At 41.1% G+C, this 23369-nt stretch overlaps 1 protein-coding gene across 1 annotated transcript in view; it reads left to right on the top strand.

Moving 5' to 3' along the window:
* The first annotated feature begins 281 nt into the window (after nt 1-281).
* Nucleotides 282-23369, top strand: part of LOC145349988 (inactive phospholipase C-like protein 1) — a 389665-nt gene continuing 366577 nt past the window's right edge. The window contains exon 1 of the mRNA XM_080198775.1: nt 282-847. Within this exon, the coding sequence (XP_080054901.1) occupies nt 551-847 (297 nt within the window). The 5' untranslated portion in view covers nt 282-550. The remainder of the gene's footprint in view (nt 848-23369) is intronic.

Raw genomic sequence — 23369 nt, 5'->3', positions numbered from 1 at the left:
TTGTTTCAAAAGTGAGAAACATGTCGCCTGAATTAAAAATACCGAATAATTTCACTCATTGGAACTTTTGTGAACCATCTTTTTCTAAAGTTGTAATACTGTTTAATAAATGAAACCTCATCCTTTCCTCTGGGTTTGTTAGGAACTCCCTCCCACATTGACAGTGGATTGGTCACCAAACCAGACTTTGTTGCACTGACTGGTGGAAGGTGACGTCAATCGTAGGAGTAGCGACGGATTTTCAAGCTGTCGTTGGGGGTTTACACCGAGAAACAGGAGAAAGGAGTGTTAGCGGGCCAGTACTTTACATCAGTGCGCAAATTCTGCAAACTTCCAGTTTTATCGCAGTTAAAACGATATACATATAAGTTTTGCAGATTTGAGTTGACTCCACACTGACACAGAACCATGCCTCTTTCCAAGCTCACAGTTCTTCTCCGACGTGTGTTTTGATCTGACAGATATGGGACTCTCGTCTAGCAACATTGCCGCTGCAAGACTTTGTTGAGAATACAAAAATACTTGCAGTTTGTTCGGTTTTCTATAATTTATGTACAAAATGGCGGAAGGTCGGAAGGAGAGTGGACTTCGTGGTTCTGAAGTACTTTGGGAGCCTGAGCCAGTTGGAGATTCCCACAAAGCTTGGGGCACAACAGAGGAAGGTGATTTGGAAACTGCTGGAGGAGTGGTGGTAAGCGGAAAGGGTAGCAGGAGGAGAAGCGCCCTTTTAGCGGCCGGAGATCGTTTCAGTCCCGGGGGACCAGCGACCGGAGGAGCAACAGGGGATGTGGAAGCTTGTCTCATTGAGGCTGCTAAAGCTACACCCCGCAGGAGTAGCATCATTAAGGTATGTCAGTTACCTTCCCGGGAGGTTATCCCTGTGCATGCTTCTACCTACATGATAATTAATTCCGAAGCGACATGCAAGATGCGTTTGTGATAAAGTGCTGGCTAATTAAGTATATATTTCTTCGAATGCAGTTTTTAAGTAACTTGCCGAAATGCTTTTGAAATAAAGTCACCCAGTATTTGAGCGGGTACTCTGCATTGACAAGTGTCTTGTTTGGGACAGCTGAAGATACTGCTGTGAACTTACTGGTGAAGGTGAATAAATGACGCTTTTTACTCCTACAATAAAGTCTTTGGTCTCAAATCTGTGTTCTGCGCAGATACCTTGACAGAGATTTCGAATTGGGTGTTAGGGCCATCTGAGGTACATGTCCTAACATAGTACGCTGGTGTATTGACACTGAACTGCTATGCATATTTGTTGCAGGGCAACATCCTATAAATAAGGTATTAATGGTTACTTTTGTACAGTACCCTCACTGCATTCGAAATACGTTTAATTTATTTTTGAGAAACTGTCTATGATCTGTGTGCTCTACAGTTATGGCAATCAGAAGATTGTGGATATCATTTTTTTTGGTCTCAGTAAATTAGTTCTGTCGCTCTTGAACCTACATTCTGATTTAAAGCTTTAAAATCATCCCTCCAGTCTGGATAATATATTTCTATAATTATTTGCCTTATTTTTTGGAGCCATGGCATTTGCATTGGCTAACATACAGTTGGAGCTTCATTTTGTTTTTTTTTTGCAAAAGAATATTCATAAAACAATTATTTTCTTCTTTGAAATGTGTCCATTGACGTGTTTTTGGTTGCGGAATCCTCAACTGCTTAAAATTGGTGCTTTTGCTTGAGTTCTGATATGACATAAAATTGCTGGATTAGATTTATGGCAGGCCAGGTGGGTTAGCTGGTAGCTCCAATTATTTCTAAACGTAGGTTAATTAATAGTTACTTTTGTACTATACATTGTCCTGCAAATCATTCACATACTTTTTCTGTGCTTCTCTTTCTGAAGGTTTTAACACCAGGTTAAAGTCCGACGGGTTTATTTGGAATTACGAGCTTTCGGAGTGTGGTTCCTTCAACCGGTGGGTTCACAAACAAGGCACATATAGACAAAGACGCAATTGCAAAATAATGGTCAGAATGTGAGTTTTTACAGGTATGGACCGTGCGAGTGGAGAGAGGGATAATCGCAGGTTAAAGGAGTGTGAATTATTCTTCTTTATTGTTCTTCAACTTGTGATTATCCCTCTCTCCACTCACACTGTCTGTACTTATAAAGACTCGCATTCCAACATTATCTTGCAATTGTGTCTGCCTATACATGCTGTGTTTGTGAACCCACCTCTCCACTTAACTGATGAAGGAACAGTGCACTGAAAGCTTGCAATTCCAAATAAACCTGTTGGACTTTAACCTGGTGTTGTAAGACTTCATTACCGTGTCCACTCCAGACCAACACCGGCATCTCCATGTCACAAAAGTTTTAAGTCATTGGGTAGGATTTAACGAATGGTGACAGCCTGTGGTATCTCACCCAAATAATCGTTATTTATGTACAAATCTTGAAAGTGAGCATTGGCACGTAGGTTGTTCAACCAAAAGGATTATCACAGTTGAGCACAGTGTGTCCTCCTTTGACATCCAAGTGTGTACTTCCAGTAAAGCTGTGAGGGATGGGAATCTTGACTGATTCTGGATTCTGTAAGCCAGGGATCCTGAGGATCTTCTGTAACTACTATCCACTTTTGAAATATGGCCACTCAGATTAAATGGTGAAATTCAGGACTAGTTACTGGTTGTATTCATTGGAGAAATATACCAACCTATAATAATGAAAACAAAAAATGCTGGAAAAACTCTGTAGGTCACCATTTTCAAGGTTAATGGAATTGCATGTAACAGTCAAAAGACAAATGTTTCACCGTGTTAAGAAAAGTTCAAAAGTAAACCACCTGGATGTTGGAAAGCTGAAGTAGAAACAGAAAATGTTGGAAATACCAGCTCCAGCAGCATTTGTGGGAAGAGGAACAGAGTTGACATTTTGGATTGATCTCCTTTCATCAGAACTGGGAATAAATTAGATAAGTAGCAAGTTCAGAGGCAGACTAAGGGGAGATGGTGGGCACACAAAAAACTGAGAAATTGTTAAGCACCACTAGGTTAGACAGATTTTCCCTAATTTGCAGCAAATCTAGTGCAAGAAGTGAATGTTGACTAGCAATTAGTGTTTTCATTATCTTATAACTTATGCCTTTTGGCATTCAATTAGTATGTTTCTTCTATCATTCATTCTGAACTAATGGAAGCTGCTATCTGTCAAAATTGGCCATTGCAGTTTAAATTATTCATCCCAGTGAAGCCAATAGGTTAACAACACCAGTAAGTTACTTGACCTGAAATGCTAACCTTCTCTTCCTGATGCTGACAAGCCTGTTGAGCATTTGCAGCATTTTCTGTTTCTTTTACCTCCACCACTGAAGGTGGGCAGAATTTTTGTTTGTTTGAAAACAACATTGTCAAAGTGAGAACACTCAGGGTAGTTGGAGGTTGTATAAGAGAGTCATGGGGAAATGAGTTGGCAGGGGTGGTAGGAGGAGGACTGTGGTTGGGAGCATGAGTTGGCATGGAGGTGGTATTGGGTATAAGGGGGCATGGGTTGCCATGCAAATAGCATGAAGATATCGGGGCGGAGGGTGCAGAAAGAGAAGGTATGTGATAGGTTAGGGATAGAGGCACTAATGAAGTTCCAGAGAACAGAGGCATGTCTTCTAACTAGCCCGCCTTTGCATTTGCCCAGCCCCATGGCCGCTGAGGACCTACTTGGTGCACTAAAATATTTGAAAAAAAGTTGCATTTAAATTTCTGTGTTCAAAACATTATGTTCCAAATTGAAACATTACCTGGAAAGAGTTACACAGACAAGAGAGTAACATGAAGAAATTTGTACAATTGGTGGTGTTTGGTACAGATATTTTGAACTGATAGATAATATTGAGGTCTCCTTCCAGCATATTCAATTGGCATAGACAAAGAAATATGCTCTGTTTGGGAAGCACTCTGGTTGTGCCACCCTGGAGATAAATAAATCTTTTGTGAGGGCAGATAATTTGACACGTGTGACAGGATTTAATGTTGGCATTGGGGTCTTGCTTGCCAGTTGGAGAACTGGTGGCATCTGCATGCCACCTCTGGAGAAGGTACAATGGAGTTAGGTGCATTTAACTGTCAAACTTTGAGCCTTTCCCAGGATGCAAGATCCTGGGACAAAGATCCCATCCATGAAAGCTAACAGAAATCAGTAGCTCTCCATAGCTCATCAGTGTCAAGAGATCCAGGCCGCTGAGTCAGGGTGGGAAAGGGATCGTGGGAGAGGGTCGCTACCTAGTTGGGGGAGACTTTGTCTGAAGAAAGGCTCTCACTGGGCCACCCTCTCCGTTTCCCAATGTTGGATGCCTTGATTCAGACAATTTACCTTGACTGGTAGAGCTACTTGGGAGGCCAAGTAGCTTTCACATGTACCCTGCTTGGCGTCCTTGCTGCCGGCAGGTCATTTAATCCTGCCTAAGGATCTGGAGCTTTTGCCGCGTTGCACGACCCGGAGCTCTTTTAAAAAATGACTGCCACATCCAGATCCTAGGATCTGTGTCCCCATTTCCATTTCCACCAGTTTTGCCAGCATGGGATAAGGGTGTGGACAGTTAGTGGAAATGGGTGCTTTTAAAGCCCCCAATATTTTTTGTGGAGTCAGGCCCCTTCTGTAAGTAGACATGGTTAATGACATCTCAGAAGAATCCAGTTCTGTATCAGAAACCCAAAAGTAAAACAGTCATCTATTCCTAGAAGCTTTTCTGTGTGTGTTTTCAAATACAACAAGAATGTTCTTTCAGTTTGAATAATTGGGTATTGTATGTCTGATGTGTTTTTGTTGCAGTGATAGATTGAGGTACTGTCCTGCAAAGGTAGGTTGACCATTACTTTGATCAACATTGTGTAAGTGTTGAGATGCAACAGAGTACTTCTTCCCATTGGGAAAGGGGCTTTTATGCATTTAAAAACCTTAGAAAATACTGCTTGGAGTCTCAGTAAGATGAAGTGATGGGAGTGAGTCCAGCTGTTTTCACCTAGAGGAGAGGAAAAAGCCTCCATTTGCCCTTAGACTGCTTTTATTTCACAGGGCATTTGGCATAGTTTAGAAAAAAAGACCATCTGTTCTTGTTCTGTTTAATAGGCTCCATTGTGTACTTCTTGCTGAAATAGCTGAGCCTATCCATCATAGAGCAGTCCAGACTTTAAAAGCTGGTTTTAAAAATCAAGCCAGCAGCCTCAATGGATACCAGGCTCTCCCCTTGGTTATTTGATGATAGGACAATCCCCCACCCCCATGCCACTACAGGAATAGCACCCACAGAATTGCTCATTCGCAGACAACCTTTGACAGGATACCGCATGGTAGGTTGTTGCATAAGATTAAGTTTCACGGGATCCAGGATGAGGTAGCCAAATGGATACAAAATTGGCTTGATGACAGAAGAAGGTGATTGTGGAGCGTTGTTTTTTAAACTGGAGGCCTGTGACCAGTGGTGTTCCTCAGGGATCAGTGTTGGATCCATGGTTATTTGTCATTTATGTTAACGATTTGGATGAGAATATAGGAGGCATGGTTAGTAGGTTTGTAGATGAAACCAAGATTGGTGGCATAGTGAACAGTAGAGATGGTTATCTCGGATTGCAACAGGATGTTGATCAATTGGGTCAGTGGGCTGGTGAATGGCAGATGGAGTTTGATTTAGATATATGCGAGGTAATGCATTTTGGTAGATTGAACCAGGGCAGAACTTACTTAGTTAATGGTAGGGCACTGGGGAGAGTTACAGAACAAAGAGATCTAGGGGTACATGTTCATAGCTCCTTGAAAGTGGAGTCACAGGTGGACAGAGTGGTGAAGAAGGCATTCGGCATGCTTGGTTTCATTGGTCAGAACATCGAATACAGGAGTTGGGACGTCTTATTGAAGTTGTACAAAGCCTTGGCATGGCCGCACTTGGAATACTGTGTACAGTTCTGGTCACTGTATAATGGAAAGGATACTATTAAACTAGAAAGAGTGCAGAAAAGATTTACTAGGATGCTACTGGGACTTGATGGATTGAGTTATAAGGAAAGGCTGGATAGACTGGAACTTTTTTCTCTGGCGCGGAGAAGGCTGAGAGGTGATCTTATAGAGGTCTACAAAATAATGAGGGACACAGATCGGCTAGATTGTCAATATCTTTTCCCAAAGGTAGGGGAGTCTAAAACTAGAGGGCATAGGCTTAAGGTGAGAGGGGAGAGATACAGAAGGGTCCAGATGGGCAATTTTTTCACACACAGAGTGGTGAGTGTCTGGAACAAGCTGCCAGAGGAAGTAGTAGAGGCAGGTACAATATTGTCTTTCAAAACGCGGTTAGACAGTTACATGGATAAGATGGTATAGAGGAATATGGGCCAAGCACGAGCAATTGGGACTAGCTTAGTTGCTTTTTGAAAAGAAAGGGCAGCATGGACAAGTTGGGTCAAGGGCCTGTTTTCATACTATAAATCTCTGACTCTGATTATGATTCTTCACTAGATTGAGTTTGATTTTCTTGAACCTGGGGGGAAGGTGGAAAGGCAGAAAGAAACCGAATGCAGATGTCACAACAGCAGCCAGGTAAGACAATTGGACGCTGATGAAGAAGTATTGGTGGCCAACATTGCTACCGGGAACAGTTGATTCTAGAATGGGGCCAGTGTCCTCTGAATACACGTGGGTGAGGCCACCCAGAAAAAAAGATCTAGACCAGGTGCGGCCCTTGAAATCACAGTTCATCCTACAATGTCCTGTGGACTGAGAACTGAGAACGTCCTCCCGGACCCCAGCTTTCTGATGCTTGTAGTTAGGAATTTGGAGTTCGAAATGGACACTGAATGAAGCCATGGCTATTTGTTTGCCTCCCAAGGAATGGAGTGAACCAGAATTCCAGCACTCGCGTTGTAACAAATTAGCGCCTTTTCGATTATACCCTGCACACATTGCATGCTGATTTGGAGGGTCCGGATCTGGTGCTGAAAGCTTGCAAGAGACTCTTGAGGGGCATGAGCTGCTGAGGTTCCTTGCACCTAAGGGGAAGGGGTATAATAACCTCAGGGGCTAATGAGATTGGCCTTTTGGAGTATGAGCTTCCTGATTTGAGGTAATGATTGTCTGCCAAATCAAGGGGAATCACCAGTTATATATATTGAGGAGTGCCAAGTCTACTGACATTCCTGCTTCTGACATTCTACCTGAAGCACTTATCTCCACAAGTTGTAAATAAAAAGACTCTATTGAATGGTCACTGGGTTCTGATAAGTTATTTCACAATGGAATCATTAGAAATTTCTGCCCATGCAGTAGGGAACTTTAAAAGATTAAATCTTCACGTCGCAATTTGTATTCCTCCTGACGTGTAACTTTATACTCCTGGTAGTTGGTAAATTTGATGTTACATTTATTTATTTTCCTTGTTCTTTCCTCAGAGAGAATAATGAAATAGTCCTTAGTTAGCTCCTCACTTGATCTGTTAAAGTTATTGCGATCCTGCTGAAATGCTTTTTTTTTCTGGAGATGCAATGAGAGAATTAGTTGGTAATCTATTTATGAGAGAACTCTTGGGGTTGAGTGACCATGATATGATAGGATTCTTTGTCAAGTTGGATACTGAGGTGATCCATTCTGAGACCAGGGTTCTGAATTCTGAGACCAGGGGGATTGAATATAAAAGTAGGGAGGTCTTGCTGCAGCTGTATAGGGCATTGGTGAGGCCGCAGCTGGAGTACTGTGTGCAGTTTTGGGCGCCGCACCTGCGCAAGGATATTTTGGCCTTGGAGGGAGTGCAGAGGAGGTTTACTAGGCTGATACCGGAGTTGAGGGGGTTGAGCTATGAGGAGAGGCTGAATAAACTAGGCTTGTACTCGTTAGAGTTTAGAAGAATGAGGGGAGATCTCATTGAGACGTATAAGATGATGAATGGGATGGATAGGATAGAGGTGGAAAGACTCTTCCCGCTCAAAAAAGACAGTAGGACTAGGGGGCACAGCCTCAAGATAAAGGGGGGGCGGTTCAGAACGGAGTTGAGGAGGAACTTCTTCACTCAAAGGGTGGTGAATCTCTGGAATTCTCTGCCCGTTGAAGTGGTGGAGGCTGCCTCGCTAAATATTTTTAAGAAGCGGGTTGATGGGTTTTTGATAAGAGAGGGGATTAAGGGTTATGGGGAGAGGGCGGGAAAGTGGAACTGAGCCACGACAGATCAGCCACGACAGATCAGCCATGATCTTATTGAATGGCGGGGCAGGCTCGAAGGGCCAGATGGCCTACTCCTGCTCCTATTTCTTATGTTCTTATGTTCTTATGTTCTTATGAATTTCATTAAAGATAACTGCGCTGGTATGAGTTGGCTATGATAGATTGGGAAACATTACTGAAAGGAAGGACAATGGATTGGCAATTTTAGGCATTCAAGGAATGAATAAATGAGCTCAAAGTCATTGCTTTTTTTATGCAATAGTGGAAGGAACTGCAGCCAAACCATGGCTTACGAGGGAAATTAAAGATAGTGTAAGATTCAAAGAAGAAATGTACAAAATGACAAGGAAAATCAATAAACCTGATGCCTGGAAACAGTTTAAAATTCAGCAGAGGGGACCAAAGGATTGATTAGGAAGGCGAAAATAGAGTATGAAGGTAAGGTAGTGGGGAACATAAAATTGACTGTAAAAGTTTCTATAGATATGTATAGAGAAAATGATTGACAGTCAGATGTAGGCCCCTTACAATTGGGGAAGCAAAGAAATGGCTGAGGAACTAAATTCTTGCATTAATCTGTCTCTGTCTTCACAAATGAAGGCAAATGTACCAGAAGTTCTGAGAAACAAGTTTTAATGAGGAGCTGAATGAAATCAGGATGAGTGGAGAAATGGTTTTGGAAAATTGATGGGATTGAAGGTAGATAAATCTCCAGGGCATGATAATCTTCATCCTAGAGTACTTAAGGAAGTGGCCCTAGCAATGGTAGATTAGTTGTTGGCCATTTTCAAAAATTCTTTGGATTTTGGAACAGTTCCTATGGAAACTACACACAGGGTAGCTAGTGTGATGTTGGAGTACCTTTTTAAGAGTTTTTTTTGATTCATGCTCACAGCTTTAGGTGATGTTATTGTTGGGAGGGGATAAAAAACTGGGTAAGTCAGATGACAAGGATTCCATTTCAGTTCGGAGCTGCAGGTTTGAGTTTAAGTTTTAGAAGGGACATCAAGCTGGAAGGAAGTGTTTTTCCCCCTCTCCCTATTGTTTTGAAAATTCTTTTGGTTAGATGAGAACCAGACCTTGTTTCCCTGAAGGGTAAAAATCTGCTATTGTTGGGGTCTGGACGAGAGTCTGTTTTGGGGAAGCTGTCTTGTCTTCAAACTGTTCTGAGTCTCAAGAGCATTTGACTATAGAATTCAGCTAACAGCCTCGAGCCCAGTATCGTATGAGCCTATGCTGTGTTGAGTCTGTTTAAAGGATTGTTTATGGAGGTCGGTTTGATTGGGACAGCTTATATATTCATTAGACATTGTCATGATTATTTGTAATTGATTAAAGGTCTTGCTAATTTTCTTACTATACATGTTAACTATATTCTTTGTTTGCTAAAAGCTCCCTAGTGGGTACCTTGACTCATTCCTGAAGTGAAATATCTCATGCTTATCCTATCCAAATTTAAGATGCAAAACTTATGATTCAGGTGTCCTTCATAAAAAATCTTTGGAGTTTCTGACCTGGACCATAACATTAATGTAAGCCTGCTATTCAAAAAGCAAGGTAGAGAGAAACCAGGAAATCATAGACCATGGAACTATAGGGCGGCACGGTAGCACAGTGGTTAGCACTGCTGGTTCACAGCTCCAGGGACCTGGGTTCGATACTCAGCTTGGGTCACTGTCTGTGTGGAGTTTGCACATTCTCCTTCTCTGTGTGCGTTTCCTCTGGGTACTCTGGTTTCCTCCCACAGCCCAAAGATGTGCGGGTTAGGTTGATTGGCCGTGCTAGAATTGCCCCTTAGTATCCTGGAATGTGCAGATTAGAGGGATTAGCGGGTAAATGTGTAGGCATATGGGGATGAGGCTTGGGTGGGATTGTGGTTGGTGCAGACTCGATGGGCCGAAAAGCCTGTTTCTGCACTGTAGGGTTCTATGGTTCTACCAATGAGCCTGCATAGATAGAAGTTGCTAGAGTGTATTATCAGGGATTTCGTAACACAGCATTTGGAAAGCAATAGTTTAATCAGATAAAGTCAGCATGGATTTATGAAAGGGCAGTCATTCTTGACAAATCTATTGGAATTCTTCGAGGATATAACTTGTGGAGTTGACCAGGAAGAATGGGTGGGTGTGGTTCATTTGGACTTTTAGAAGGCTTTCAACAAGATCTCACGTAACAGATTAATATGTAAAGATAAAGCTTATGGGATTGCAAATAGTGTCTTGGGATGGATAGGAAGCTGGTGAGCAGCCAGGAAGCAAAGAGTTGGATTAAATGGATCTTTTTCCGATTGGCAAGCAGTGACTAGTGGGTATTACAGGGACCTGTGCTAGGACCCCAGCTGTTCACATGTTAAGGATTTGGACAACTATGTTACCTCCAAATCTGCAGATGATACAAAGTTGGGTGGAAAACTGAGCTGTGAAGAGGATGCAGAAATGCTTCAGAGTGATTTGGACAAACTGAGTGTATGGGCTATGCTTGGCAGATACAATATAAAGTGGATAAATGAGGGTATCCACTTCAGTAGCAAAAATAGATTATTATTTGGGTGTAAATTGAGAGGTGGATGCTCAGCGAGACCTTGGTATCCTTGTGCAATAGTCACTGAAACTAAGCATGCAGATACAGCAGGCAGTAATAAAGGCAAATGTATATTGGCCTTCATAGCGTGAGGATGGTATGGTGGCGCTACTACCTCTCAGGGTCAGGGACCCAGGTTCAATTGGTAACTGTCTGTGTGAAGTTTGCATGTTCTCCCCATGTCTGCGTGGGTTTCCTCTGGGTGATCCAATTTTCTCCCACAGTCCAAATATGTTCAGGTTAGGTTGATTGGCCATGCTGAATAGCCCCTTACTGTGTCATGGTAAATATGTGGAGTTACGAAGATAGGGCCTGGGTGCGAGGTCAGTGCAGGTTCAGTGGGCTGAATGGCCTAGTTCTGCACTGTAAAGATTTTATGATTTGAGTATAGGAATAGAAATGTTTTACTACAATTGCATAGGATGTTGGTGAAGCCACACCTTGAGTACTGTGTGCAGTTTTGGTGTCTTTTCTGAGGAAGGATGTTTTTGCTATAAATGGGCACAGTAAGAAGTCTCATAACACCAGGTTAAAGTCCAACAGGTTTATTTGGGATCAAGAGCTTCTGGAGTGCTGCTCCTTGACTCACCTGATGAAGGAGCAGCGCTCCAAAAGCTCGTGATTCCAAATAAACCTGTTGGAATTTAACCTTGTGTTGTGAGACTTCTTACTGTGCCCACCCCAGTCCAATGCTGGCATCTTCACATCATTGCTATAGTTGGAGTACAGTGAAGTTTGCCAGGCTGTTTCTGGTATGGCATATGAGGAGAGACTAAATTGATTAGGATTGTATTCATTGGAGTTTTAGATGAGTAAGAGGGGATCTTATAGAAACATCTAAAGTTCTCACGGAACTAGACAGAACATTCAGAAAGAATGTTCACAAGGGTGGGGAGTCCAGAACCTGGGGTCATAGTTTGAGGATAAGGGGTAAACGTTTTGGGACTGAGGTGAGAAGAAATCTCTTCATCAAGAGAGTGGTGAATCTGTGGAATTCACTACCGCAGAAAGTAGTTGAGGCCAAAACGTAGTGTGATTTCAAGAAAGAATTGGATATAACTCTTGGTGCTAAAGGGCTCAAGAGATATTGGGGGAGGGGGCGGGAGATCATGGTATTGAATTTGATGATCAATCATGATCATAATGAATGGTGGACCAGGCTAGAAGGGCTAAATGGTCTCATCCTGCTTCTACTTTCTTTCTTGTCCTTTCCCCTTGATGGTTTGCTGAAACTTGTTCATGTAATGTAGCAACATTTTTTTCAGTTTGTGTGTTAAATTTTGCCTCTGTACCACAGATTATCAGTTAATTTATTTGAGCATTTTTAAAACCAGTTTTCAAATTTACAAAAGTAGAATAAATACTACTCAAGATTGATGAAAGGTCATTGACGTGAAATATTAACTCTGTTCCTCTTACCACTAATGCTGCTTAAGCTGTTGAATATTGACAGCATTTTCTTTTTTTCATCCCAAATGGAAGACTTAGTCACACTGATTTATTCCTACTCCTTCAGACTGCCTGAAAGCAGTCTTGGAATAATTCACATATCAAATTTCTGTGCAAGTTTTTCTTTTGGCAGATTTGCTGATGACACCTGCTGGGAGTCACCACGTGAGAATCGACAGTACTTGCAGAATTTTGAGAGCTGCACTGTCAATGCATGTTCCTCACCAGCAATACTGATTTAAATATTTTATTGTTTGTGGAGAATATTGTGATTAGTCATAATGTGTTATATTTGAAAAATGTGTAAAGGTATTCAGAGAGCCATCTGCAGCTAACTTTTACATTTTAACGAGTTGTAATTATTTATAATGTTTAATGAATAATGCACATATCTGAAATGGAAATTTAAAACCCCAGCATCACGCATTTTGATAAAATATGAAAATATTCTTAACAGCTGCAATAAAGGTTGATATTTTTCAAATAAAATTCAATTAACAATTTAAATTATCCTATTTACCATAATACAGATGTGACTTTAAAATTAATGTAAAAAAACAAGTGAAAACAACACAAATCTAATCGATCATCTGTACAGTTTGTTAAATGATCTCTCACTGAGGAGTGCTTTGGAGCAGTAATCTGGAACCAAATAGTCACTGTTGTAATTAAGAAGTAGGGTTAAAAGACAGCAATCTCTGGATTACTCAATGCCACATACTGGAATATACAGAAATAGGAGGATAGTGCAGATGAATGTGTGGCTAGAGGGAGAATTTGATTGCTGGGCATTGGGATTGGTTCCTGGGAAGCCAGGCAGGTTGCATCTCAAAAGGTTTGAGATTCATATCATGGTCTGGAGGTTTGCTACTGTTTTTGGGAAGGGCTTAAACTAGCTTGGAAAGGAATGGAACTGGACTGTAGATGCAAAAGCAAGAGAAACAAAGCTGGAAATCAATGGCAAAAAATTAGTAAATGAGTATGGAAGGCAGAAAAGGTTAGAAAATAAATAACAAAGGAGTTATTAAGTAATTATATACTTCAATATGTGGTGAACAAGGCAGATGGGCTGAGCACACAGATGAATACTTGAAAGAATTATTTCATATATTACTTAAGCGTAGCTTAACAAGAGCAGGAATGGTTACAAGAATTTCGGCTGCATAGATAAGATTAAAAAAGGAGTGATTGCAATATTAGTTAAAGATGAAATCACTGCTGTGTGAAGTGATATGCCAGAAAATCATTAAATGAGTTCAGTTGGGTTGAACTGAGGAATAAAAGACAGGAAGTATAGCATAGACCAATGGATCCCGACCTTTTATAAGTCATGACATACCTCTATACTATAAAACATTTATCATACGCATCTCCTATTTTCTCTGTCACCTTCGTTTACTGGGAACTTAGCTTTTAACTTTACCCTGGCCTCTTATCTGTTTTGTTTTAAATCTCACCCTGTCTCTCTCACTTTTGAGTTTTTGCTCTCTCTGTGAGTTTTCACTTTGTGCAGGTACATGAGACCTTTATCTTCAGTTCCAAGTCCCATTGGTCATGTGCAACATTAAAATCTAAACCATGCATGTGCAGCTCATTCCCAGCCAGCATGGGAGGCCCAAAGCTCATTGGATTTTAGAGATCCCAACCACAGAGCTGAAGACAAAGGTTAGTTTTAGCTTAATTACATGAATTTTGAATCTCTTCTTATGGCACACTGAGTGGAATTTCTGAGAAGTGAAGAAGCAGACAGGCGGTAATAAGGGATTTCAATTACTCTAACATTAACTGGGATAAAATCAGTGAAAAAGATAGAGGACACAATTCTTAAAATACATCCAGAAGATTTTTTTTGGCAGGCATGTTCCAACAAGAGAGAGGGCAGTTTACATTTGATCTTAGGAAATAAAGCTGGGCAGGTGGAAGAAGAATCGGTGGGGGCCCTTTGGTGGTAGTGATCAAATTTCAGTTAGATTTAATGTACTTATGGAATAGGACAAAGATTGACCAAGAGTAAAATTTTAAATTGGGGAAAGGCCAATTTTATTAAGCTAACATGTGATTTGGCAAAAATGAACTGGATAAACAACTTGAAGATATCAGTGTCAAACCAGTGGGAGGCATTCAAGGAGGAGAAAGAAGTTTCAGAACATATGTTTCCACAAAGAAAAAGGTTTGTCTCCCAAATCTCAAGCTCCCTAGATGTTAAAGAACATATAGAGTAAAATAAGGCAATATGTCAATTACCTCAAATTCACTATGTGGAACAGTGAAATTAAAATTAGGAAGGCAAAGAGAGTACATGAAAATATATTGACAATTAAAACCAAGGAAAAGCTAATGATTTATAAGTACACAAAGAGTAAGAGCATCTAACCAAGTAAAAAACACTGTTGATTAGAAACTCAAAAGGTAACCTGTGTACAGAGGGAGAAGATATGGCCTTAATGAATATTTTGGTATCTGTCTTCACAGTAGAGGGAGGTGATGTACATAGAAGTTAAGGAGGTGGCATATGAAATATTGGATGGTATAATCATAGTGAGAGTGAAAGTATAAAGGGAGTTAGCACCTTTGAAAGTGGATAAATTACCAGGCCAAAATGAAATGTGTCCCAGGCTGCTAAGAGTGGGAGGAAATGGCAGTACTTCTGACCATCATTTTCCAATCCTCTATGGCTACATGCATTGCGCTTGAAGACTGGAGAATCGCTCATTTGTATCATTGTTTAAGAAGGAAGTATGTGCCCGTCAGCCTAACCTCTGATGGCGTGAGTTATTGGAAAAATTTGAAGGACAGTATAAATTTTCTGTTAGAAAGGCAAAGACTAATCAAGGACAGTCATGACATCATAAAATAAGAACACGAGTAGACTACTTAGCCCTTCAGATTTGCTCTGTCATTTGACAAGATCATGGTTGATCAGATTATTGCAGTAACAACTCTTGACTCTCTTGTACATTAAATGTATGTGAAACTCAACCGTGAATATTAAATTTATTGAAGGCTATGTTTGATTTTTTTGATAGACCAGGAACTCGAGGGTTAAGGGGCTGACAGAAAGGTGGAGTGGAAACAACAATTAGGTCAGCCATGATCTATTTGGATGGCTTGAAGTGCCAAATGGCCTACTCTTGTGTAATGCCCAGCTTCTGCGGATTTCTGGAAAGAAATATGGAGGATAATACCCCTTAGAGAAATTTGTTTTCCCCATCTCTGTCTTAAAAGGGAGACCTCTTTATTTTTAAACGATGCCCCTTGGTTCTGATATCTTCGTCAAAAAGAAATATTTACCAAGTATCTGCTTGATCCAGTTCTGTCAGGATCTTGTATGTTTCAGTAAGATCGCCTCTCAGTCTTCTAAACCTCAAGATGTCCCTATGTTCTGTATAATGTTAAATTGCTAAAGTAGTGGTACTGGTGTTACGAAAGTCAAACTTAACTGTGGAGGCAAGATCAGAGGTCTGGAACTCAAATTCCTGATGGGCCTTAGAGTTTTTGGGTATGTACAGACTGGAAATGGACTGCAATTCACCAGTGTAAATTCTCCTGAGCTAAGGACAGACCCATTACACCTGTCCAGAGATGGAAAATGTCATGAAAATCTGGATCATGTGACTGGCATCACAGCGTCATTGAAAGTGTCCAGGGCACGTCCCAAAGGAAGTGTCCTGAACAGGGAGAAGTAGTTGTCCTGGTTGAGTTAAAAATCAGGTAAAAGGTTGCAATTGGCAGACTTTAAGTGAGGAGGGCTTAGGGGAAGAAGCTCTGGCAATTGAAGAGGGCTCAGTGGGTGAAGCCATGGCAATTGGAGAGCACGCATCCTTTTTTTTTCCCAAATCCTTCCATGGCCTCATCCCCCTCTAACTCTGTAATTTGCTCCAGCCCCACATCTCTCCTAGATTTCTCCATTCCTCTTGCCCAATTTTAATTGCTCTACCATTGATGTGTCTTTAGTTGTCTTGGCCCTCAGCTCTGGAATACCCTTTCTACATCTCTCTGCCTCTCTACCTTTTTTTTAATACATTACTTTAAACCTACCACTTTGACCAAATTTTTGGCCATCTGCCTGAATATCCCCTTAGGTGGCGGGGTGTTTTATTTTAAAATGATTCTGTGAGAAGCCCCTTGTGACTCTTCGTTACATTAATTGTGCAATGCAAATTGTTGATAGTTATACCTGCTGTTTTGATATCTTCAAATGTTAATGTTGATTCATTTGTTTCCTAAGCCCAAATCATTAATGTAAATTATGAAAACATTGTTTCCAGCTCTAATTTTATGGGAGTACTGCTGTCTAACTTCCTGCCATCTGAATAACTATTTTTATGTCTTAGTCAATTTGCTAAGCATTCAGCTGGTTGTCTGTATGGCTCATGCCTGGGTTTGCAAAACCTCACTTACTGTACTGTCTGGAGACAATACACATCTCTTTAACCTGTGCTCAGTGCTCCTTCCACTCACATTGTTAGCCACTTTAAGACTTGAATAGCAGGCTAGGTGTAAGGATTTACATTCTAATCAGTAATCTGTAAACTGTCTGTACTTTATATGCTCTGTCTGAGGCCAGAACTCTTCATTCACCTGACGAAGAGGGAAACCTCGAAAGCTTATGAATTAACTATCAAATAAATCGGTTGGACTTAAACCTGTTCTTGACAGAAGCCAGAGGGTGGTTGTAGAGAGCTGTTTTTCAAACTAGATGTCTGTGACCAGCAGTGTGCCTCAGATCAGTGTTGGGTGCACTGTTACTTGCCATTTATATTAGTGATTTGGATGAGAATATAGGAGGCATGGTTAGTAAGTTTGCAGATGACACCAAGATTGGTGGCATAGTGGACAGTGAAGAAAGTTATCTCCAATTGCAGCGGGATCTTGATCAGTTGGGCCACCTAACCTGCTATTCAAGTCTTAAAGTAACTAACAATGTGAGTGGAAGGAGCACTGAGCACAGGTTAAAGAGATGTGTATTGTCTCCAGACAGTACAGTAAGTGAGGTTTTGCAAACCCAGGCATGAACCATACAGAGTTGACGAATGGCAGATGGAGTTTAATTTTAGACAAATGCAGGGTGATGCATTTTGGTAGATTGAATCAGGGCAGGACTTACTTAGTTAATGATAGGGCATCGGAGAGAGTTACAGAACAGAGATCTAGGAGTACATGTTCATAGCTCCTTGAAAGTGGAGTCACAGGTGGACAGAGGGGTGAAGAAGGTATTCAACATGCTCGGTTTCATCGGTCAGAACATCGAATATAGAAGTTGGAATGTTTTGTTGATGTTGTACAAGACATTGGTAAGGCTACATTTGGAATTCTGTGTGTAATTCTGGTCACCCTATTCAAGAAAGGATATTATTAAACTAGAAAGAGCGCAGAAAAGATTACTAGGCTGCTACCAGGACTTGATGAATTGAGTTATAAGGAGAGGTTGGATAGACTGGGACTTTCTTCTCTGGAACGTAGGAGGCTGAGGGGTGATCTTGTAGAAGTCTATAAAATAATGTGAGGCATAGATCAGCTGGATATTTAGTATCTTTTCCGAAAGGTAGGGGAGCCTAAAACTAGAGGGCACAGGTTTAAGGTGAGAGGGGAGAGATACAAAAGTGTCCAGAGGGGCAATTTTTTTTCAGAGGGTGGTGTGTATCTGGAACAAGCTGCCAGAGGTAGTAGTAGAGGCAGGTACAATTTTGTCTTTTAAAAAACATTTAGTTACATGGGTATGATGGGTATAGAGGGATATGGGCCAAATGTGGGCAATTGGGATTAATTTAGGGGTTTCAAAAAAAAAGGGTGGCATGGACAAATTAGGCTGAAGGGCCTGTTTCCATGCTGTAAACCTTTGACTCTAACTGCAGCAAAAAGAATCCTAACCTAGTCAATCTCTCCTCATACATCAGTCCCGTCGTCCCCAATAAACCTTTGCTGTACTTCCTCGAGAGCAAGAACATTCTTCCTCAGAAAAAGTATACAACAAAGTCTGTGGGCCTTAACAACATTCTGGTTATAGTGTTGACAATTTGAGTTCTTCGGACTTGTCTCCACCTCTAACTAAGCTGATCCAGTCCTGCTACAGTCCTGGCACCTACTACGTTACCCTTTTTTTTACACTTTCCAATACATCTTCAATTTATCTGGTTACAAAGTGGAAAGTGTTCAGGTGATATCCTGTATAAGGAAAAAGCGAATCAGATGAATTGTTGCCCAGTCAGCCTACTCTCAATCATCAGCAAAGTGATGGAAGGTGTCATCAATACTGTTAGCAATTAGCAGTTACTCACTAGTTAGCCTTCCATCAAGATCATTGGGCTCCAGACCTCCTGGCTCAAATATGGACAAAAGAGCTGAATTCTAGAAGTGACTGTTCTAGACAGAAGGCAATTTTTGACCAAGTGTGACATAAAGGATCCCTTGTAAAATAGTAGTTAGCTGGAATCAGGAAAAGCTCTCCCCTGGCTGGAGTTACCCACCACCATATCCATCTGTGGTAGGTATGTTTGAGACCATTCATTTCAGCCTGTTGAGTTTGCAGCAAGAATTCCTGAGGGCAGTTTCCTAGGCCTAACTGTCTTTAGCAGCTTCTCAGGAGGCTATAAAAGCAGTGAGCAAGTAAGAGAGTGTGTGTTCAGGATGGCAAGTGGGAGTATGAAACTTGCACAGTCTGTGGCTTCAGGGTCATGTTCATAAACAAAAATTGAAGTGTGATGTCACAAGAAAGTTTAGGTTGATGGGCTGGAGGGTATTGTTGCTTTGAGATTTAGTTTAAGCAACAGGTTAAAATGATAAACTACGAACAAAATGTAACAAGTGAGTAGCTGTTGTCTTTTAATTTTAGATAACTTATCTTCTCATAATAAATGTTAATTATTGGTAGAATTTGTCAGTATATATAACAACTTAATGAAGAGTCATCCTGATTCAACGTTGGCTCTATTCTCGCTCCACAGATGCTATCAGATTGAGATTTTCCAGCATTTTCCACAAATTTTTGTTTAAGAAGAATTAATGGTGGGCAAAGCCAACTTCGATGGGGTAGGAACAGATCTGGCCGAACAAATTGGTGACAAAGTTTGGCATGAAAGAAAGGCTACTTTCAAAGCAGAGATAGGTAGGACAAAAAAAATCTCTGGATGACAAAACAGATAGATAGAAGCTAAGAAAAAGAGATGTCAGGTAGAAAACACAATTGAGAACCAGGCTGCTTAGAGATGATTCTGAAGGAGAGTGAAAAAGGGATTATGAAAAGAGAGTGGCAGTCCACATATAAGGGATTCCCAGAGTCTTCAGTAGGCATATAAATAGAATGCTTACAGTGCAAAAGGAGACCATTTGAGCCTGCACTGACAACAATCCCACCCAGGTCCCATAACCCCATGTATTTACCCTGCAAGTCCCCCTGACACAAAGGGGCAATTTACCATGGCTAATCCACCTAACCTACACATCTTTGGTGTGTGGGAGGAAACCGGAGCATCCAGAGTAAACCAACGCAGATGCGGGGAAAACGTGCAAACTCCACAGTGGCACAGTGAGGCCTCAGGAACCTTGGGTCACTGTCTGTGTGGTGTTTGCTCCCCGTTTCCTCCAGGTGCACCTGTTTCCTTCCACAGCCCAAAGATGTGTACGTCAGTTTGACTGGCCATGCTAAATTGCTCCTCTGTGTCAGTGGGTTAGTAGGGTAAGTAAGTTGGGTTTATGGGTTACGGCTGAGTGGGATTGTGGTTAGTGCAGATTCAGTGGGCTGAATGGCCTCCTACACTGTTGGGATTCTGTGATTCCACACAGACAGTGACCCAAGCTGGGAATCAAATCTGGGTCCTTGGCACAATGAGGCAGCAGTGCCACTGTGCTGGTGGTATAAAAAGATGATGTAAGAAGTAGGGCTGATGAAGGACCAGGGGGTATTTACACATGGAGGCGTAGGGTGTAACTGAGGTAATAAATTAATACTTTGCTTCCATCTTTACAAAGGAAGATGCTGTCCTAGGCTAGGGGTCTCCAAACTTTTCGGTACAAGGGCCGCATTGTATATTTTACATTTTCGGGGGCCGAAGAAAAAAAATTAGTTTTATAAATGAATGAATAAAATTTAAATGAGTAAGTTTTATTTGAATCATGTTTGTAATCAGCATGGTATGATTCAGAGCAAAAGAGAAATGTAACAATTACAAAGAAACAATGCTGTGCTTACACTGAGAAATGATATATAATGAGTAAAAATGTCAAACATTAGCAAATGCTCTAACAAAATAATCAATTACTTAACTATAGATGAGAAAAGCAGACTTCATTTTTTAATTATTTTGTTTACTGAAATTTTACAAATGTTTCCTTGAAATGAGAATTTGCCCAATTTTGTGGCACACAATAAGAAAAATAAACGCCCCAAGAAAGAACTTCAGTAAAACAAAGTAAAGAAATTCGAAATAAACTTAAGCCATTAATAAAGGTTGAAAAAAAGATAAATTCAGTCTACACCTTTCTACACAATTCTGACAATTGGAGTTTTCAATCGTAACCAACAAGTCATGAAGTTTAAGATTTATGGGAATGATGGAACTGCTTTTTTAATTTCAAATATGCTGAACTGAAGTTTCAAGCTTGAGGAGCCAATTATTAGAATGGACTTCAAATGCTCATCAGATAAATTTGCTCGATTATTTGGCCTTGACATACTTCATTTTTGAAAACGTTTGTCCACACAGGTACATAGTACCAAAAAGTGATACAAATCCACAAGTAAATCACTTCAAATTTGGAGACTGCTCAGGCTGCAAAGATTTATAAAAATTGGATCAGATTTCCTTCTTTATACTTGCCTTTCAGCATGTCATGTGATTGGAGAGCAATAATTTCCATTTGAAACTGACTTGGTAGTGTTTCAACATTGCAGTTAAATGGATTTTGAAATCGCTTTATTTCATCGATGTTGCTATCAAGATCAGAAAATTGTTCTAGAAATTATTTTCGCAACTCCTTAATGATTTCTGTTGCAAATGAAGAAGGAATTTCTGTTTCACAACATGGAAAATGAACCAAATAATGAACTTTCAGCTGTCCTTGAAATAACATCAGTTTTGCCCTAGATGTCTTGACATGCGCGAATAGATCATAAATCAAATTTGTTTCATCTTGCAACTTCAGATTCAATTGATTCATATGGCCTGTCACGTCTGCAAGAAATGCCAATTTCCAAAGCCAGTCAGTGTTTGATATAAGTGGTTCAGGTCGATTCTTCTCTGTGAGAAAGGAATCAATTTCTTCTCTGAGCTGAAAGAATCATGATAGAACCTTTCCACAACTAAGCCATTGAACTGCTGTATAATAAGGCAAGTCACCAAAGTCAGTTTCTTTCAGAAAATCATGAAATTGGCGATGATTAAGCCTGTGAGATTGAATGAAATTCGCTGTTGAAACAACAAGTTTCAGAACGCAAGACATATTCACCTATTTTCCGCACAATGCTTGTTGATGGATAATGCAATGCAGAAACATGGGCTTTGAGCATCCAGCAACCTCACAAGCTTTTGTGATTTGTCCAACCAAACCTTTCTTCACCACAGACATGTTCTTTCCTTCATCAATTGTCACGCATTGCAGTTTATTCCACTCTAGATTATATTCTAACAGTTTTTTGCAATTCTTTGAAGATGTCTTGTCCTGTTACTGTGCTGTGCATGCTATGCACTGATGCTAATTCTTGTGTCACATTAAATTTACTGTCAATGCCACAGATGAATACTAGGAGTTGTGATGTGTTACACATGTCAGTTGATTCATCAAGTGCAAGAAAATACAACTGAAAATTTCTTGTTTTGTCTGCAATTTGATGAAATATATTGCTTCCTATATCCTCAATTCTACGAACAACAGTATTTGTTGCAAGACTTTGAAACAAGATTTTGAACAGATTTGTTTTTTCTGGGCATAATTCTGCCACTGCTTCCATTATACACTCTTCGAGATCTCCATCGGTGAATAGCTTTCCTCTTTTAGCCAACACATAAGCTAGTTTGTAACTGGCTCTGGTTAAAGCTTCATTTGCAGTTACCTTCTGCGTAAGAAAAAAAGCTTGTTGGGAAATTCCGAACGCTGTGTTCCTGTGAGTTGGGAATAATGTGGTTCATGTTTGGTCTCATAGTGGCAACGTACATTGTACTCGTTCAAAACTGCAACAGTTTTGTTGCATATGACACACAAGGCTTTATCACCTGCTTGTACAAAGAAGTACTTTATTACTTCTTCATTAAACAGGCGGCACTCGCTGTCCAGTTTTTTTTCCTTCCATAACTGAATTGGTCTGAATTGTTGCCATCGTTGTTATATTTATGTACGTAACATCAGGTTCAAGCGCGCTCCCCACGGATGCGCCGGACCAGGGGAATGTCCTTAGGCATGATAGTGATCTGCTTGGCGTGAATGGCGCACAGGTTGGTATCCTTGAAGAGCCCCACCAGGTAAGCCTCACTGGCCTCCTGCAGGGCCATAACGGCCGAGCTCCGGAAGTGTAAGTCAGTCTTGAAATCCTGGGCGATCTCCTGCACCAAGCGCTGGAAAGGCAGTTTGCGAATCAACAACTCAGTGGACTTCTGGTAGCGGTGGATCTCCTGCAGGGCTACAGTGCCGGGACGGTATCGGTGAGGCTTCTTCACACCTCCAGTCACCGGGGCACTCTTGCGAGCCGCCTTGGTAGCCAGCTGCTTGCGAGGGGCTTTGCCCCCGGTGGACTTGCGAGCTGTTTGTTTGGTCCTGGCCATTTCCCTTCACTCTCTCTTGCTACGCTTCTATTGACGTTCTGTGTCTTTTAGCACATCTTTCCAACTGTAGGAGGAAACTGGAGCATCCGGAGGAAACCCATGCAGACACAGGGAGAACATGCAAACTCCACACAGTGACCCAAGCTGAGAATCAAACCCAGGACCCTGGCACTGTGAGGAAGCAGTGCTAACCACTGTGCTACCGTGCCATCCCTTGTTGCCATCATTGTCATTGTTCTCGCTCATTTCAGACAGATGGAGCTTATGGATTGGATAAAGCAGCTGTCACTCAGTCAATGCAGAGTGGCAATTAGATAACAGATGTCTCAATTGCTGATTCATTTAGTGAGCTGTCAGTCACAGGATGACAGCTCTGGACAATAGCCAATAAAGAAGGCGGGGATTCCCATGGATCCATCAGACAC

This window comes from Carcharhinus amblyrhynchos, chromosome 11, assembly GCF_965287045.1.
Source record: "Carcharhinus amblyrhynchos chromosome 11, sCarAmb.v2.hapA, whole genome shotgun sequence".
Lineage (NCBI taxonomy): Eukaryota > Metazoa > Chordata > Chondrichthyes > Carcharhiniformes > Carcharhinidae > Carcharhinus > Carcharhinus amblyrhynchos.
Note: the sequence above shows the minus strand (reverse complement) of the source record. Positions and strands in the feature narration are given on the sequence as shown.